Source organism: Archocentrus centrarchus, chromosome 3 (genome assembly GCF_007364275.1).
Source record: "Archocentrus centrarchus isolate MPI-CPG fArcCen1 chromosome 3, fArcCen1, whole genome shotgun sequence".
Taxonomy (NCBI): Eukaryota; Metazoa; Chordata; class Actinopteri; order Cichliformes; family Cichlidae; genus Archocentrus; species Archocentrus centrarchus.
The window spans coordinates 27,057,827-27,076,551 of NC_044348.1; the positions used below are offsets into that span (position 1 = coordinate 27,057,827).

General features: G+C 39.5%; 1 protein-coding gene across 2 annotated transcripts in view; it reads right to left on the reverse strand.

The window, feature by feature from the left end:
- The window catches only part of cd276 (CD276 molecule), a 71,220-nt gene that overhangs the window by 32,884 nt on the left and 19,611 nt on the right, over positions 1–18,725 (reverse strand). For both annotated transcript variants that reach the window (XM_030723070.1, XM_030723077.1), the window contains exon 4: positions 16,769–17,065. In XM_030723070.1, coding sequence (XP_030578930.1) covers positions 16,769–17,065 — 297 coding nt within the window. The remainder of the gene's footprint in view (positions 1–16,768; positions 17,066–18,725) is intronic.

An 18,725-nucleotide genomic window follows, 5' to 3' on the forward strand; every position in this document is an offset into this window, starting at 1 on the left:
CCTGCCCCACTGGGGCCACAATTAAAAACTCCTCTGATGTCTAGTAACTGACGGAGAGTCCATCACTTCCGCACATCCTTCTCCTCTGAGAGTGGCATTAAGATGTTGGCGGCAGAGTGGACTATTGATTTCCTTTTTTTTTTTTTTTATTTTGAGGGAGGGTTGCTCCATTTCTTCACTGGGCCATCTTCACAATTGCAGCCTGAACATTAGTGCAATAATCAGTTTACAATGTTGTCTTGTCTAAATTTTTAATTAGCTATAAAACAACCACTGTCTCTGAGGATGATGGTGAGAATGTGTAAGACATAATCACTAGTGACAACTATTGGTACCAAAGTGGAATATCTAGCTGGTTGATAATGACAAATGGAAGAGCTAAGTCTAAGAAGACAAGGGCAAATGCATCTGCAGATGATTTTTTTTTTTTAATCCAAGTACTTTTGAGACTTTAAGAAATCATTTAGTAAAAAGTAAAGACAACAAAACAAACAAACAGACAAAAACATATAAGCAAAAGATGCCATGATTTGATAATCAACTATATCCTGTTTTAAAGATTAAATATGTATTTCATAAAAAATAAGAGCTAAAGGGGCCCGCTTGCTCTAGTTTTGAAAGCTAAATGTTTCACATTCTTACCTCTGTCCTATTTTCCTTTTGGTTCCTATAATGTTCTGAATGTTTCCACTGGTGAGAGGTTTGGACAGTAGGGATGGCCACTTTAATACCCAGACTATTTTACTATGGTGCCACACTTGCAGAATGTGGTTTTGGCATTGTCTTGCTGAAATAAGTAAGGCCTTCTGTTACGGCCACTGACCTTTTGGCCTCTTTATGAAAGAGAGCTGCTCCCCTCCTCCTTCTCTCCTCCAGGTGTTTCCTCTCTAATTGCCACAGCTGAATGACATAGTAGTCACTTGAGAAACTGCATATATGGCTCCAGTAGCAAGTGCTCCCTACATTTGGCCACTGGGCTTAGATGTACTTGCTTGGTGGGCTTTCACGGGTTGCTGATTCACTTTTGCTCACAAAGACATTTTTATGGGTTAGGACAAACTCCTCAGCCAGCACCACAGGGTGGTTACCTTTTGCTCATTTAAGTAAAACACAGTTCACTCTGGGACACAGTTCTTAAACTCTAACACCACCAACTCAGGCACTCACCTTGTTGTTGTTACAAAACCTGTACATAACAGTCAGTATTAAAGTTTCCACTCAAAGATGTGGAACTAGCCCATGGCATGTGCACCAATGAAGCCAGATACCTTTACAGATGCTGGCTTTGGAGTTCTGTGCCGACAGCAAGCATAGACCCTCTCTTTTTAGGCCCGTAATTTACAAGAAGAATTTCTGATTTTAGCACATGATAGAAACAGTATAACATCTGTTTATCTTGATTGAATTGGATAAGTAGGTAGAAAATGGATGGGATGGAAATCAGAATGATTAAGTATTTTTTGGCTAAATCCTTAAATTTTCTCAAAAATCGGCAGTGCGCCTTATAAGCTGGTGCGCCTTATGTATGAATTCTTGTTGCGCTCACTGACCTTGAACCAATTTTATGTGGTACACTGCACTCAAAAATCTTTCAAAATGTTTTAGTGTGACTTGGTAAGGGACGCTTCAGAAATATCGACATTTTCCAGAGCGTACAAAGCGTACGACAGGGGGGTAACACCCAGCGTACGCTTTTCAAATAGTTGAGCGCTGCCGTCTGGTCGCCGATGGCCGAGGCATCCACACCACTGCACCATTGCGTGGTCTGCAGCGATATGGCCTCCGGTCTGGCGAGCAGATCAAAGGCCTCATTAAATTCTCTAAAATAGGCCATCATCGATTCACAAAAGGACTCTAATGACTATATTAGATGGGAACAAGCTGTGAGTGCGGTGCAGCAGGTGTGGAAAGCAGCCAATGGCGCCATAGATAAATTCAACAAGAAGTGGAAGCATTGTTCCAAAAATGGAAACCGTACGCAGTAAACCGCAGAAAACGATGATGGATTTGGCCTATTTTCATCTATGCTGGGCCGGATATTTGTGCGTAATCTGGTGATCGGCGGCCGGCACTGTTGCCAACTTTTGTGCAACAAAACTCACTGTAGGCTGTCTCAAAAATCGCTAGAAGTAGCTAAAGGACGAATCGAGGTCCTGGGGTATATGCCCTGTCCCCCTCGGTGCCAAAGAGAGGTCCGGGCGATGCCACAGGGTATGAAGGGACGCAGTATGTACACAAAACACGGTGACAGCGGAGTTTTCAGGTTTCCGGTGTTGTGTCAAAAAGGGATTTCCTTTTTTTTTTTTGCTTATATCAGTAAATAGACAGGTGCACAGGATCTGTGAAGGGCTTATATACAAAATGAAGAAATGACTTGTTCTTACCCTCATAAATAAAAGAATATATTGCAGCATCTGTTAAGACATTGAAGAAGATGGCGAGAGATTGCCAGCAAAAGTTGCCCTTTTATTAACAATTAAATGGTTGCTGTGTGCCGCAACCAAAACAAAACAGTAACAACAACGAGACTTACTCGGATAATGGCAAGAGGGAACCCGGCATACTTGATGCCGAAATCGCCCAACTGTTCAACTGAAGATGAGAAATTTGATGGATTTGTGGAAGATGAATGATTTAAAATGTGTGTATTTTTCTGTATTTGTTACAACTGAACAATATTCTGAGTTATTGTGAATGAGTTGAATAAAGTTCAACTTACGTGAGGCTTTTGTTTCATTCTACATATGTTTTATGATGCGCCTTATAACCCGGTGCACCTTATGTATGAAAGTAGACCCGTTCATTGATGGTGCGCCTTATGGTCCGCAAAATAGGGTATACGTATTTTGAAAGGCAATACAAGGCAATGTTTTCTTTGTACATTTTTCAATTAAATATATGAACATGGAATTGAAAAGATTTAAAAATCATTGCATTCAACTTTTAAGGACATTTTATGCAACATCCCAACATTTTTTGGAAATGGGGTTATAGTTGCATCAGAATGATCAGAGTTTGTTCACACCAGTTGGAAATCTAATGGCAAACATTAAGTTAAACTAAAACAGACTAAATAAACTGGGGTAAAAAAAACACTAAGTGATTAAGTGCACATGGAATCATAACAAGAATGTCTGCACACATAATAAGTGACACAGAGACAAAGATTAAATACTCCATTTCAAAATACTGAAATGTCAAAGTACCATGGTGGGTGAGCCATATTTCCAGATTCCCTGCTGCTTATTCCAGTGGTTCACTGCACCAAGAACAAGCTGCAGCCTGAAACCCTCTGCAGACACTCTAAAGTGCACACCTATTGCTGAAACAACTCCTGTGTTGCATCAGTATAGTGCAAAGTGGGAGAGAAATATAATTCAGTATATGATCTTCAACATGACACTTATTGAACCATCCATTCAAGTGTTCAAGCCAGAAGCACACCCAGTAGTTGCACTGGTTTTGTAATTGTTTTTCACATTCCTTTTTTTGTCTCTTTAGATTGCTAAGAAGCTGTAATAATCCACAGAATGGCATCAACACTACATCCTGCATCTAGTGTGCTTGTTCTAAAAAAATTGCCTTATCACTTGGAAAACTTTCACTCAGTCATCATTGATTCTGTCTAGCATCCTCTGGTTAGACTTTGAAAAAGTAAGGCACAGATTTTAAAGTATCAATGTTTGTTTATGACGAAACAAAGCCACAGTTCAAACCAACAGGAACAGTTTCTGCTTACATGATAACATCTCTGAATAAAAAATGACAGGATGTAAGCTTAACCCTCCATCACAAAAGCAACGTAAGCTCTATCCAAAACATTAAAGCACTGCCTGGACCTCTTCAAAGAGCACAACTTCTTAGTATGCTTCTCCCACTGCAGTATTACTAGGAGAATATATAATGATAGATTTTTTTAAAAGACATGTCTCTGTATGTCTCTGCCTAGGGCTCTCATTATAAAACAGCATTTCTCATTTTCCTCTGCTGCAGTCTTTGGTGGTTACTGAAGAGACAGATGAATATTCTCAAAGCACTCGAGCTAGGCCGGGCTCAGATGCTGATGCAGGTCAGCTTACTCATTTTATTTCTTCATGTCATGAACACAACCAAAATTCCTTCAATGATTACACTACATTTTATCTAGTTTAGATGCAAATTAAAACAAATGTTTGCTTTTAGGCAAATCATAGGTCAGACTTTGCTACCGAATACCACCTCTAACGCCACTGGTGCTGTGAGGAATGCTGTGTCTTATTTGAGGAATTTTCGCAGGGCAAATTTTCAACATTAACATTTTTCATCAGTCATGCTTCCACAAAGGAACAACAACATATTTATTATTCAAGCACACAATATGCATTGGTTGAAGCAAACAGCAAACAGGGCACCTAATCTTGGGTTTAGCTCACCAGGAGTGACCAATATGTTGCAAGGCTATACAGGGGTTTGAATCCACCCCAGGTCATTTGCTGTGTTCCCTTGCTCTCTCTTCCAGCTTTCCTGTCAACTCAACTGTCCTGTTATAATAAAGGCTAAAAAGCCCCAAATCATACTCAAAAAATAAGTGAATAGAGACACTTAAGTCACAAGCCAGACACAAACATAAATAGGTCCATATCATTCAGTGCATTCAATGTTTACTCCTTTCCTCTGATGTACCTTGCATCATAAACATAGCTTTGTTTCACACTGACATTTATACAATAACTCAACTGCTGGCTTAAATAATTAATGCAATTTGGAAGCTAGTGGTGAGCTGCACTGTCACAGGAAATAATTAAAAAGATGAGATTTCAAAGATTTTAGGCTGTTAAACACTGAAACAGCTTCACCATGTCCATTAAGGGCTCTGTTAAATCAATATAGTTCCTCTTAGAAAATCTAGCCATTTATTGAGTCTAAATCATAAAACAGTCCCTTCATTCACTTTTGATTGACTGTGATTGAAGTTCTTGCGAACCAAAAGTTGGCACTCACATTGGTAAACGTGTCATTATTTATGACTGAAATTACATTAAAATATAACATTTTTGGCACACTTACATCCTTTCACTTTACTGGAGTCATTTCACAAAAGCAAAAAGCTACTCCAGGCTTTGCTTTGACAGTTCTTTTAGAAGAGTCCCTAACAATGCCTCTAAGCTGTTCCAAAATCACTGTCAAGTTTAGCTTCCCATGGCTTATTGCTTAAATATACTTTGTCTCCTTCCAGCACTTTTAAAATATGGTATCTTGGACAGACTGAAAAAATGGCTCTGTAAATCTCTCTCTCTCAGTGGAATTTAGCTAATCACAGTCTCACAACTTGTGTGTAGCTAAGTTATTTAGCCTGAGAAAATGCTCAGCCTCTGGCTGAGAAATGAGTCAGGGACAATATGTTCATACTAATGTCCCACAAGGGTGGCCTTTCCATAAAACGAATATATTATAACTAAACAATGCCTGTTTATGCACAAATGACAACAGTTATTCTCTCATTCACCTCAGAATATCTACACTGAGGGCACCGAACAACTTAAGTAAGCTCTGAATAAGTCAGAGACAAAACAGATAAAATCTGACACTGACTGATCAGTTTAAGTATCTAATCAGGAATAACATGTCAACAAAATCACGTTTTCTAGCAACAAACAATTTTTTTAACTTCAAAAATAGGACAAGGGTAGACAGGGATGCAAAAAAAATAAGCAAAGAGGAAAATAAATATTAAGCTTTTTTTTTTTTAAGGTTAGTGATAGAAAACAACAAAAGTATGTTTAGTTGTCCTTGAGCATTGCATTAACTCAGCCCAGCCACTGGCAGATCAGAACAACGGTCATTCCCAGGTGTGACTATGTGAACCAGGCCACTGCTATAAACAGCAGTCATGCTAAGCAAGCATTTTCTTAATAAATAAAAACACAACTGGCTCTCTCAGTTGGGCCATGACTTTGAGACAATGTTCCTTCTGTACAGCAATAAATGTTGGGAGAACCATAGGTACAAGTTTCAGTCTCACAATGTGCACTAACACTAGGGCTTAATTATAATTACAGGTAAGCCATCGTGTATAATTTGCTTGGGGATGTGCCTATATACAGTGCAAAAACACAGAGAAGGGATCAAGCCATAAGTACTATGTGGGATCTTTGTATGCATACACATACTTGGCCAATAAAGCTCTTTCTGATTGTAATGTATCAGTGTGTGCAATGTATACTGTACACCTGGTTTGATGGCACACGTACTACAGAATGGGTGATGATTACTTCTCCCACCAGTTAGTTTTTGATTGTATTGGGTTTTTTAGTTGCACAATACATCTTTATAGGTCAAGGTCAAGATAATCTTTATAACTCTCTATAGGCAATTTTTTGAACAGCCAGCAGCAATTACAATCATCATCAACAGTCTACACACAAACAAAAAAAGAAATAGAGAGAACTGCAACATGTTATTCACAGCAGTAGGAAAAAATTTGTTCTTTATCTATTAGTCCTACACATTGGCAGATTCTATCTGCAAACCTGATGGAAGGAACCTGAACTCACTGAAGGCTCCCACCATCACGGCACCTAAATGACAGAGAGACCTTGAAGCAAATGTTATAATGCGTTTGTCGTTTGTTCTTCCCTTTATCACATTATGATCCATTACAAAGCACACTTTTGTCGTCTTTGAGGCTGTTTGTCCCTTGCTTTGAAATGTATGATAAATAAGGAGGAAATACTGGGGAAACATTTTTAAGACATTGTTGCAGAATCAATGGCAGGTTTACAATGTACAGGATTACAACTTGAATCCTATTTTACTCTGTAACCTTGACAGCTTCTTTTCCTGCTTTGGAGTACCGGCACTAATTCTTCTCATGGTACACAATACCAAACAGGACACACTTACTTTCATCTCTGGATGTGAGTCATAGTTGGTGAATCCACACATATTTCAAACCTATAAACATTAACATGATCTGGCCAACAATGTCATCATATTATGTCAAATAACTAACAGAAGTGACATAAAGGATTCCACGGATATCAGTCATCAGCCTGCTTGTAATATACTTTAGGGTATAAACAACATGCAATAATGCGGAATGCTAAAAATATATCACTGATCCAAAATCTCTGCACACCTGAATGAACAACAAGTGAGTCAAAGGGGAAAATGTACAAAAACATAAAGCCAATTAAACAGAACTCCTGCACATTGTCTTGCTTACTGCTGGTATATTTATTAAATTATGTTTCAGTTCAGCAGCACAGTGGCGTGGTGGTTTGCACTGCTGCCTCACAGCTAGAAGGACATCTAGAAGGTCTGGGTTTGAGTCCGCCTTGGCCCAGGGCCTTTCTGTGTGGAGGTTGCACGTTCTCCCTGTGTCTGCGTGAGTTTTCTCCGGGTACTCCAGTTTCCTCCCACAGTCCAAAGACATGCAGTTACTGGGGTTAGGTTAATTGGTCACTCTAAATTGCCTATAGGTGTTAGTGTGAATGGTTGTCTGTCTCTCTGTGTTGGCCCTGCAACAGGCTGGCATCCTGTACAGGGTGTACCCTGCCTCTCACCCTATGACAGCTGGGATAGGCTCTAGCCCCCCCGCGATCCTGAACAGGATAAGAGAAAGGATGGATGTTTCAGTTCACCAGGTATATGAGCAAGATCTCTCCACTGCAAACACAGTGTGCTGGAGTTCTGTTAAATTATTTTTTATAAAAATAGTTTGCTGGAAATGTATACAGTTTTTCTTTAAATGTTTTTCTCCAATTGAATTTTACAACCCAAGTTAAATGAAATAAAAAACTTGAAAAGGGTATTCCATACTTTTTTACATTTCACTGTATATTAGTGTTATGCGACAGATGCTATAGTATTAAATTAATGGTTTGAAGAGGTTCATTGTTATCATGCCTTGAGTTAGATGAGAAGATTGACACCACTCTCAAATACAAATGCAATAATACAATAATGAAATATGGCTGCAGCTTCAGCCATTTGGGTTCGTTTTGTACAAAGCCCTATCCTAGCTTTGTCCAAAAGGTAGAAAATCACCTTAAAAGTGAAGTAATTAACAAATCATGCTTTATTTGTATGTGGATTTTGTTACCTTTGGACACAGCTAGGAATTTCTTGGTTCCACAACACACTCACATTATCGTGAATGAGCCAAACTGTTAACCCCTCCAACAGCCACATCGGGAAAATAACCCAACATTTCAAATGGCATCACTCTTATTCTCATAGAGACAGTGACTGAAAGTGTTGAGACAGATACATTATAGATATGACAGACTCTCGTGGTGTGGGTCACCGAGCTGTCTCTGCCACTGACAGAGAGTTGCACTTACTGCAGTAACACACATGAGGAGGCCAAGTGATGAAATTAAGCACAGTTGACAATGTTAATAAGGTAAGTGGAGCGAGTTTGCTTCCTTGTGGACAGTTTGTCTGTAATGAGCTGCAAGTTGTCAGGCAATGGGGAGACAGGCGTGGCTACAAAGTCCAAGCCAGCAGGAAGATATTAATGCAACTTGAAGGGGATGTAAGTCATGGCGAGCTACTGTCCATTCAAACTGGTATCATAAGGAGCACGACCACAGCATGGCTTAATCACAGTTATTACTGTGATATTTGACACTAGGGGTTGAAATAAAGGGCTCTGTAATAGGTACGTTTCTTTTCATGTAGTGAGTCAGCGGGTGCTTACGTATTTTCAAGTCAAGCTGTCAGTACAGAGAGAGGTGAGCGAGTCCAGCACTATGCCTGCTCAAAACTCCTCTCCGTTGGGACACAGCCACACTCAGTCCATTCTTAACTTCCATTTCACACTTGGCAATCAATTACTGCTCTCTAGAGCTATCGAAGAAAAGAGTCACCTATCCCGAGAATAAGCTAAATCTCTCAACGACTCCTAATTGAAAACACATTATAGCACTAGACAATGGTCTTTGTGTGTTGCCAGCCACTAATTTGGACTGCTTGCATGCACAGAACAAAGCAATTTACTGAGGTTGCAAACATCCTTTGCAGGACAATAATTCATAGTGTTATCAGGTGCAGAGTTTAAACATCAAATAAATGGGCTGAATAATTAAATAACCAAACTTTGAAGGTGTGCCCAGTCATTCGTTGGTGGCTATTCTTCCAGTAACTCTAAAAAGCTGAAACTAATATGATTTCATATTGTGAAGCCAAGACAGATGCCAGACCTCCCGAAACCAATCCCTCTTACAGGATTTACAGGGAACTGTGTGAAATGTACACTGCAGGGCCCCACCGGTCCCAGTGATAGCCCATGCTATGAGTCCAGTTCAAAATGAACTCGATCAATAACAAAAGAGGACTTTTGTGTGTTTACTGCCATCATAAATACAATGTCCTGAAAAGAAAAGTGTGGGTGGACATAGAGAGACAGGCTTCCACCAGGCTGGGAACAGACATAAAGATGTCAATCTCCTCTTTGTGGGAAGATGGTACAGGGTAGCATCATACTGTGTTGGTACAATGCCAAAGATGCACCCCGTTTTGATTAAGATGGCACTGACATACAAAAAACAGAAATAAAAACTGAAAGGTGTACTCCTGTAGAAACTAAACACATGCACTCACTAATGTAGTCCATGTGTAAATTCACATAGACAGAAACTCTTCTTACAGGATAAAATACCAAACATTAAGCAAAGACAGAAAAATTCACTATCCAGTAAGAAATACTCTTGTCAGGTCCCTACGTCTTTGGGACAGGATACAATTTTCAGAATTGTGCCTTTCTACATCACCAGAAAAGTGAAGCAATCACAGAAATAAAACTTCTTTTTAAAACAGTTTCTTCCTTTTTTAATATACAAGGTAACATAATTAGCATAATAAGTATTCTTTTTAATACTTTGATGTAAATCAATCAATGACTGCCTTAAATTTGGAACTGATGAATATCACAAATGGTGAGTTTAATCCCACAACATTTAAGCTTAGTTTGTCTGAGGGTCTTTCTCCCTTTATTTTTTCTCTTCAGTAAGTGAAAAGGTGGCCATACAAAAATATTGTATTTCTTTGCATTATCAAGTCCTTGGGTTTCTTTACATTCTGCTACATTTTGTGGCATTATCAACTGGTACTGTGAAACACTGTTCTATTAGTTTTGTAGCATTTGACTGAATGAGCAAAAAGTAAAGCTCAGTACACATCAGAATATGTCCTTCCATCAACAATCACATCATCAGTCGACATTACTGAGCCATTTACATCTGCAGTCATACTAAGCCAAGACCCCCTTCGCTATGTTTGATACGTTCATGTTCCGAGTCATGAACCCGTCTCTAAATATTGGTAAATTCTAATTTGGCCTTTTCTGTTCTGCTACCAGTGGCAGGTAAACCCTCATTTCATTCATGAAGGCATCACTTGTTTGTACACTTTGACAACGATACACCTTCTCCCAAGTGTCCTTGCTTGTGTAGAAGTTGTAGAGTATTTCTTGACCAAGGAGAGAATTCTGCAATCATTGACTTCAGTTGTCTTCAGTGGTCTTTCAGGCTTTTTGGTGTTGCTGAGCTGGCCAGTGCATTCCTTCTTTTTTTAAGACTGTGCCAAATTGTTGATCTGGCCACTCCTAAAGTTTCTGCTATCTCTCTAAATTGGTCTGTTTTCTTTGCTCCATAATGATAGACTTTTTTGTAACACCTCTCTGGTTCACATATTGAGTTTCCATGAAGAGCTACCAAAGGCAAATTCAACAACTGGAATCAATTTCAGACCAATTTATTTCCTTAATTTGTCATGAAATGACAAGAAGCCAGGTCACACCTGGCCATCGAACTGCATATCAGTCAACTGTCCAATTATTTTTCAGCATGTGTAAAATGTAAAAATGGGTAATTGCAATATTAAATTCAAGTCTATACTTCAATCACATCTTGACTGCTTTAAAATCAATTGTGGTGATGCACAGAGGCACAGTTGCAACAAATGTGTCACTGTCCAAAAGCTCATAAACTTGACTAGATGTCAACGTAGCTTTTAATTGTAGCAAAGAAAACACTCTGACAAGCAGACAATGCCAAAAGCCTTTAAGACTAAAAAGTCTAGATGGAAGAGTGCATAAAAGGGAGAATAAATCTCAGCACAAATGAGAGAAGCTCATTTTATCTTTCTGATTGTACTGCTCTAAAAGAGCACCACACAGACCAGCAGCTGCCCACAACTGAATATAACCCAACAATCCCTCAGAGCTGCTAACAGTACTGGAACCATGACAAATAACATTGCCTGGGCCATAATACAGGGATAAAATTTCCTATACTGAAGGCCCAGAAGAGGATGTCTTAAAGCAGTGACAGCGGCAAGTGGTCTGGAGTTAATAATTCTGATAGGAATTAATGTGCTTACAATGGTGCATTGCTGCCTACCTGAATTTATATTAGATTGCCTACATTACTTCATCTGTCTATTGGGTTGTTTTCCCTAGCTTGGCTGCTGATAAGACAGAGCATACATTCAGCAAGAGGAAGAAGGCCTGTCTGTGCACTGGACACTAATTAATACAGTCGAGAAACTTGCTTGCTTGCTCCTCTGCTGACAACAGATTCATTTATACTGCTTTTTTTGTTTGTCTGATGGCTCTGTTAATTGCATTTAAATTAGACTTTGTTTAACAGAGAACAAGGACCAGCACAGGGGTTTGCTATGGAATCTAGAAACAAAAGCTTGATTTTGGGGCTAAATATTACCCCAAAGTTGACTAACAAAGCTTTTGATAGGAAATCCTACTGGAGACAGATGCAAACATGCTTGTAAAATATGTCATGAATAATTGCAATTACTACAGTTTCACCGTAACAGTTACTCTAATGAGAGAAACTTTGAACCAGCAGATACTGCATCTTTCTGTTTAGCCCTTTGGCAACTGGAGCACAGCTATGCTTTTACTTCAATTTAAGATACATTCATGTTTCAAACTGCCGTACAATATTTTCTGAAATTCTAGGAGAAAAAAAAAGAACATATATGACAACATTCTGTGAAAACACTTATTGAAAGACTTAGAACCAACAGAGAGCTGGGTGCTTTATGGGTCGAATGAGTGTGGCAGGTAGCTTTTTAGATGGCAATATGATGTCAGGATTAAGCTTTGAAGCCATTATGACACAGACCAAAAAAGAAAAAGGGGGCAAGAAGCAAGCTGGCACACATCTAATGATGCAAAATAATACTGCCAAGTGTAGTGAATACTGAACGTTCTCGTAAAACCCACTTACCATTAGCACCTGTATTAGAATCCATCTTCCACACAAAGGTCAATGTTTGTATAGCAATTAAAGATATTTTTTAACCTTGATTTACCCAGTGAAGGTTGGTTGTGAATGCATTTCTTTCACAATTATACAGTAACAAACAGTATCCTTGGGAAAATACCGCAGGCAAAAGTTGGTGTTGTACCTTTAGAATGGGCTGCTCAGAAAAGGCTCTCAGAAGGAAACTGTTAAGGTCTAAAATAAACTAAGGAAATGTTAGCCTATAAGGAATAAAAGGAAATGAACATTAATGCTCACCATCGTGCTCAGATTTGCTTAAGAGCCTTTCGTGAAGCTAAATGAGTTGAGCAATCCTTTAGATATTATGAGCTGATGGAGAATGAAAGGGGGTTAAACATTAGTTGCAAACCGATGGACAGTTAGGTTCATGGATGGTAAAAAAAATTTTTTTAAATTTCAAGGACTGTCATGAACTGCTGACAAACAAGAACACATTGTGTGGTTGATGCAAACCAAGCAACGTGCAGAAAAAAAAAAAAAAAAACATAACCAATTGTCCAATCAGCACATTGTCTCACAACAAGAAGATACTGGGTTAGAACCCTGCCAGGGCAGAGCAGTTAAAATGTATTCCCTGTGCTTATGTGGGTTTTCTCTGGAGGTCTGGAGGAACCACAGAAGAATAGAGTTTCTCCTACCATCAAAAGACATGCTAGGGTAAATTCTTCAAAGTGATCAAGTACCAATGTGTGGTCCCCAGGGACCAACTGCTCCTAAAATTAAGAATTATTTAAATGCTGATCAAGAATTACTGCACAAGGATCATAAGACTTAAGACTTCATAAATTGTCTGTACTTATATAGCACCTTTACCTGGCTTTCCTAGCTAGGTTCTACAAAGCACTTCACACAATATCTTTGAGCATTTGACAGCTTGTAGCTCTGGATATTCTGGAAACATATTTCATTAAGACTTCTGCTCCACAACAAAACTTTTGATTATCCTACGGTCACACTAACATTTTCAGAATAATGTAAAAGGGTCTTAGTTAACTTTCCTTTTTAGACAACTTTACTTGAGCTAGTGAAGTTGCATAATGATCATGTATGCCTTAACATAAGGTGCTACTATGACCTGGACGACTGATTGTTCAGGTAATGTATGAAACAACTGTGCTAACCATTAAGTAACTCTGCTACCCAGTGAAAGCCAGAAAATGGTGTCAAGATAGTAAAATCCAACAGGAAATCTTCTATGCCAGGTGGGGTAGCCTCTCTTTCCATCTGCGAATCCATCTCCAGCACGTCAGGTCATAATGCCACAACTCTGGGCTCAGCAAACATTGTTGTTTCCATCTTACTTTCTGTCATCTACTTCATACCCCTCCTAACCCTGCCTCCTTGCTCCTTCTATCTCCCTGCCTCATCTCTCTATCTCCTTCTTTTCCTCACTCAATCTCCATCTGCACACTTTTCACTGTAAATGCTGTGCCAGCAGAGCAATGCCGGGGAAATGGTGCCTTCCACATTGAGAGAGCAAGCAGACGGCGTGGGGGTGGTGCTGGAGGGGGTGTTCAGTGACGAGCCTGAAACCCAGCCATCAGGCAACACACTGCAGCAATCACACAGCTCCAGAAGATGGGATACACTGCTAAAGCTCTACATTCAGGAAAGGATCTGGAAATCAGAAGAAATGATAGGATACAGACTGCTGCTCCCCAAAACATTATTCTTTTTGAGAAGAACAAAGTGGTCAGAATAGGTTGCTTGTGTGAGACAGTGAAAGGCATCAAGACAAAAGAAGGGGGAGGGGAGGGAGGTACGTACACAGGCACACTGCCCAGGCAAACAGACAGGCCACGGTTCATTTGAGGACAGAAGCTGCTCCTTTCCATCATTCAACTGTTCATTAATACCAGCTATTCTCGTGGGTCTCCCTGCACCTAATCTACGCTTCAGTCTTCAAATTTATCAATATCCCAGCAACACAAAAACATCCTCTGTTCCAGACCGTGGCTTAAAAAGTGACCACCACTCTACAGGGTATTACTAAAATAGCTGTCTCAAAGATGTCTGATAATATGTGCATATGCTATTTGAATATTTTGTTGGAAGTTGGGATGTTTATGATGCAGTAGTTTGAATGGTAGTAAATGGAAATGAGGTAAGATTAACAAGGAACACTCAACACAGACTCTCAACATGTAACTCATGTCAGACTACATAGTGTTCTGCTCAGTTTGGGTAAAGGGTTCATTTTCTCAAAATTAACCTTGTCAAACTCGTGTTCTGCCTGGGGGAGATTTGTATTACTATTGTAATTTTTCAATCAAAGATTGGGGAAAGTGTGAAATTTTAACATGCTTGTTCACACGTTACCTCCGCTCATCTCTCTCTCTCTCATTTCTTACTTTTTTCACATTCATAGTCCATTTAAAATTTTAAGCAGATTTCACCCATTCTTATAATAGGATTCATCCCTGCCTGAGTGTGGTGTGCTGTTTCTAAGTGCATACAGCAAGCGCGTTCGCAATATCAACTCAAGCCCGGCACACTCTGCTACTCTAGCAGAAGAGTTCTGCTAGGTCAGAAATAATTACAGAAACTGTTAAGTACACACCAGCTGTTGTAAACAAATGCAAATACATTTTCATTTCAAACAAGCCCCCTTGTATCGTGACACACAAAATACTATAAATCTTCTGTGTGTTTACTTACAACTTGGGCCATCATCAAGCTGTGCTGCTGCTCCTACTGAGAAATTACTCTTATTCATGTGCACCCAGTTGCTGAAAATTGTAATCACCACTGCTTTAATTAAGGGTTTCCTTAGTTTATTTGTGGATTTGCTTCTTTTGTTGTCTCCCTTTATTACAAGAGGTTTTAACAGCTCTAGTGGTCTTTAGCCAGACACCTTTTTTGACTATTTTGCTCCTGGTTATCTTTTTTGATTGGGTGTGGTGACACTGATTTTCTTTGTTGTTTAGTTTGAAGAAACCCATGGAATTATATGATGACAAACTTTAATTTAAGCTTAGAAGAGAACATTTTAGTCATCCTTCAACTGGCTATGTGGAAGAAACTGGATGGATGGATGGATGATTTTAAGCTTCTTCCACCATAATAACCATCATAGCCAGACATTTATTTTTACTAAATGACTGGCTTAACAGTTTGTATTACTAATAAAAGGTTAAAAAAAATAAAATTATATATTATATATATATATATATATATATATATATATATATATATATAGAGAGAGAGAGAGAGAGAGAGAGAGAGAGAGAGAGAGTGTTGTGGCTATATATTTGGAAAAATGAACAAATGAACAAATGCATGACCCTTTAAATGACTAGCCTAGAAGATTTCATGAACATTTTTCAAAATGGGAGAGTTTTGTTTGTAGAGAGGAAACAAAAGAGTAAAAAAAAAAAAGTGATGCGAAATGTAATAACACTATTATCTCTATTTCAACAAAACCAGAAATAGTCCATCAATCCAGCACAGAGAAAGGTAATAGATGCCTCAGACTATTTTAACAATTACTTTACTCCACTTCAGTCGTATTTCATTCTCACTGGGTTTTTAATACCTTTCTACTCCCTCAATGGTACTTCTGACTGGTTATCTGTGCTGTTTTGAAAGAGGCCAACCAAATTGTTAGAAAGGCCACCTTCCCTCAGCCATCCAGTCCTGCCAATCGCCCATCCTGTTTCCAGACAGCACAGTCATTTCCCAGCCCAGTGGAGCAGCACTCCCTGACCTCTGCCTCGACCTCCACCTCAACAGCCCAAGCTCCAGCACCAGCTTCAGCCCAGAGAGCAGGCTCGGGCCACCTCTACTTATTTATGAGCCATTTCACACAGTGCTGCTCCCATTAGAGACCCAGCCTTGGCCCACCTTACACGGTACTCTCCTTGCACTTAACACACAGAGTACAGCAGCAGTGCCAGGGGGACATGGATGGTAGGTGGTGGTGGGAGGGTGTAGGAGACTGTTAGACCTGTCACACAGGTACTGTCACACATATTGCTCAAGATTACATAAAACAATCAAAGAACGGATAACATATCACTCTAATCCCTGATTAGCAATTTTTTTCCTGAAGACAGCTGCTAGGAGGCCAATTGCTTCTTACTGCACATTCTTTCATTATCTGCTGAATAGCTATTTGACTATGCTTAGGGAAATAATAACTCACTGATCTAATTTAACAATGCACAAGAACTGATAGGTTATGCTTATTGGACCATAATTGGACATTTCATTATTTCTCATTCATTTCTTTATATCATTACTGTGACTTAGAAAGGAAGAAAAAAGTTAAGCATCCACAGCAGAAAATTCAACTCACAGATTGATTAACAAACGCTTACAAAACTTTAATAAGAAACTCTGCATATGCATGAAAGAAAAAAAATGCAGTGTGAGCTGCTAACATTAAAAAACTGCTGGAAGCCAATGAGTATTAGCCTGTTTGATTACTTGCACATGAATGAGAACAATGTTGACTGAAAGTCTTTTATAAATCCCACCTGTGATTGTGACAAAGGCGTAGCCCTCCTCGCCAAGTAGTGGGTTGATCAGTCGGCAGCTGTAGGTACTATTGGGCTCCAGCACCACTGTTAACACACTGGTCATAGTAAACAGCCCTTCTTCATTGGCCACCACTGAAGTGGTAATATTCTCTGTCAGGTTGTGGCCACTCGCATCCTGCCATATGACATCACCCTCAGGATAACCACCATAGGCCACACAAGTCAGGGCAACCTCATCGCCTGGCCGCAGGTTGGATTCAGGCTCTAAAGTCACCGCGGGCTTGGAATAGGGCGCTGAAAAAAAGAAGAAAAAAAAAGTGTGCACACAAAGAAGGGGGAAGAGTTGGACAAGGATTGAAGGAGGGAAGGAAAAAAAAAAAAAAAGAGAAATAGGATGAGTTAAGATAGGTGAGAACGGGGATAAGAGAGCAGCAGAGTCATACTGAATTCACTAGTTTTAGATTCACTGCAGTGAGTGTCACCCTGGGAACTGTTTGACATGATTCCCATTAAATTCTTAATTATATTTAGGGAGCTTAGCATAACACAGTGCTTAAGATCCCACAGACAGCATCTGCGGCACATCCTGATGCTGCATCTCTACACTCTAACGCCACACTCTCTAGAGACCCAAAACACTGAGCCACTCCCAGAAAGAAAAATATAGTGCAAGCTTTGAGGAGGAGGAGGCCTGGGAGAAAACTGCCATGCTGAGAGATTTGGGACGACTCAGCCTATGGCACAGAAAAGAGTGTAGAGGGGTGGAGGTGAGGGGTGAGTCGTCAGCCTCGGCTGGAATCGCGCTTTTCCAATCCCTTGAGCTGAAGCATGAGTACAGAGGTGGCAAAGAAAGAGGCTGCTGTATTCCCAGAACCAATCATTGCACAACAAACAATGGGGTGGAGCTGAGGGTGAGATGAAATAAGTTTGTGCTGCTTTTTGAAAAGTGGACTCTCAACACAAAGACGGCTATAGAGTGGCACACACTAACTTCCCCAGCTGGCCATTTGACTGACAGATTTCCATTGAGGGTTCCATTAATTTTCTTCCAGCACAGCTGAAGGAAATCTACAATTGTAACTGTAAATGCTGGCTAAAAATAGAATACCTATAATTCTAATGCATAAAATGAAACCAGTTTGTCACTGTTGGAGGCAGTGTTTTCCCTTTCCCCAGCAGAGAAAAAAAGCATATTCATTAACACCGCCTGATGCACATTGTTCCTTGGAGAACACAGAAACAATCACAACATATATAGAAATGTGAGAAGGAATGAAAGGCACACAGTGCCACTGCAAATAAAAAGAACAAGTCCTGCCGTAAAAGTAGGATGTGTAGTTACACGGAAAAGAAGATGTTAGTGATGGCTGATTGACCATAACAACAGCTAATAATCAATGTCATCAGATATTGACCATGAAAGAGACCAGAGCCAATGCTTACTGACCAAAATCACTGCTTAACAGCCCTTAACTTTAGTTTAGTGTACATTACAAGTTATTGCATTTAACAGGTACATATATGCCTATTATGTAGTTGCTGTAATATAGATACTACATAAGGTGAAATCATAAAACTGTGCAACTCCATCACTTAAAAAAAACAAAAACTTTACCTGATTCAAACTTCACCAATTCCTCCTTCAAGGTAGTCTTTTTGAACCACTTTCAGCTTGAATGTTCTTCATTGTGCCAAAACAGTGACACTTTAACATGATTTGCATTTTGGGGAAGACAATGTAGCTGCAGTTGCAAATCTGCTCAGTAGGGTAGGCAGTTAATGAAGATGCAGTTGGTGTATTCTGACTTTTAATGCGCTGTGTGTCAGGGCACGATCAGGTATACTTTTTTGATATTTTATGGGTGGAGTGGCAGAACTTTCTGATCACACCTTGTAGTAAAACAAATGTCTAACTAATATTACAAGTAGTACTGTTTGCCAACAGTAATAGCAG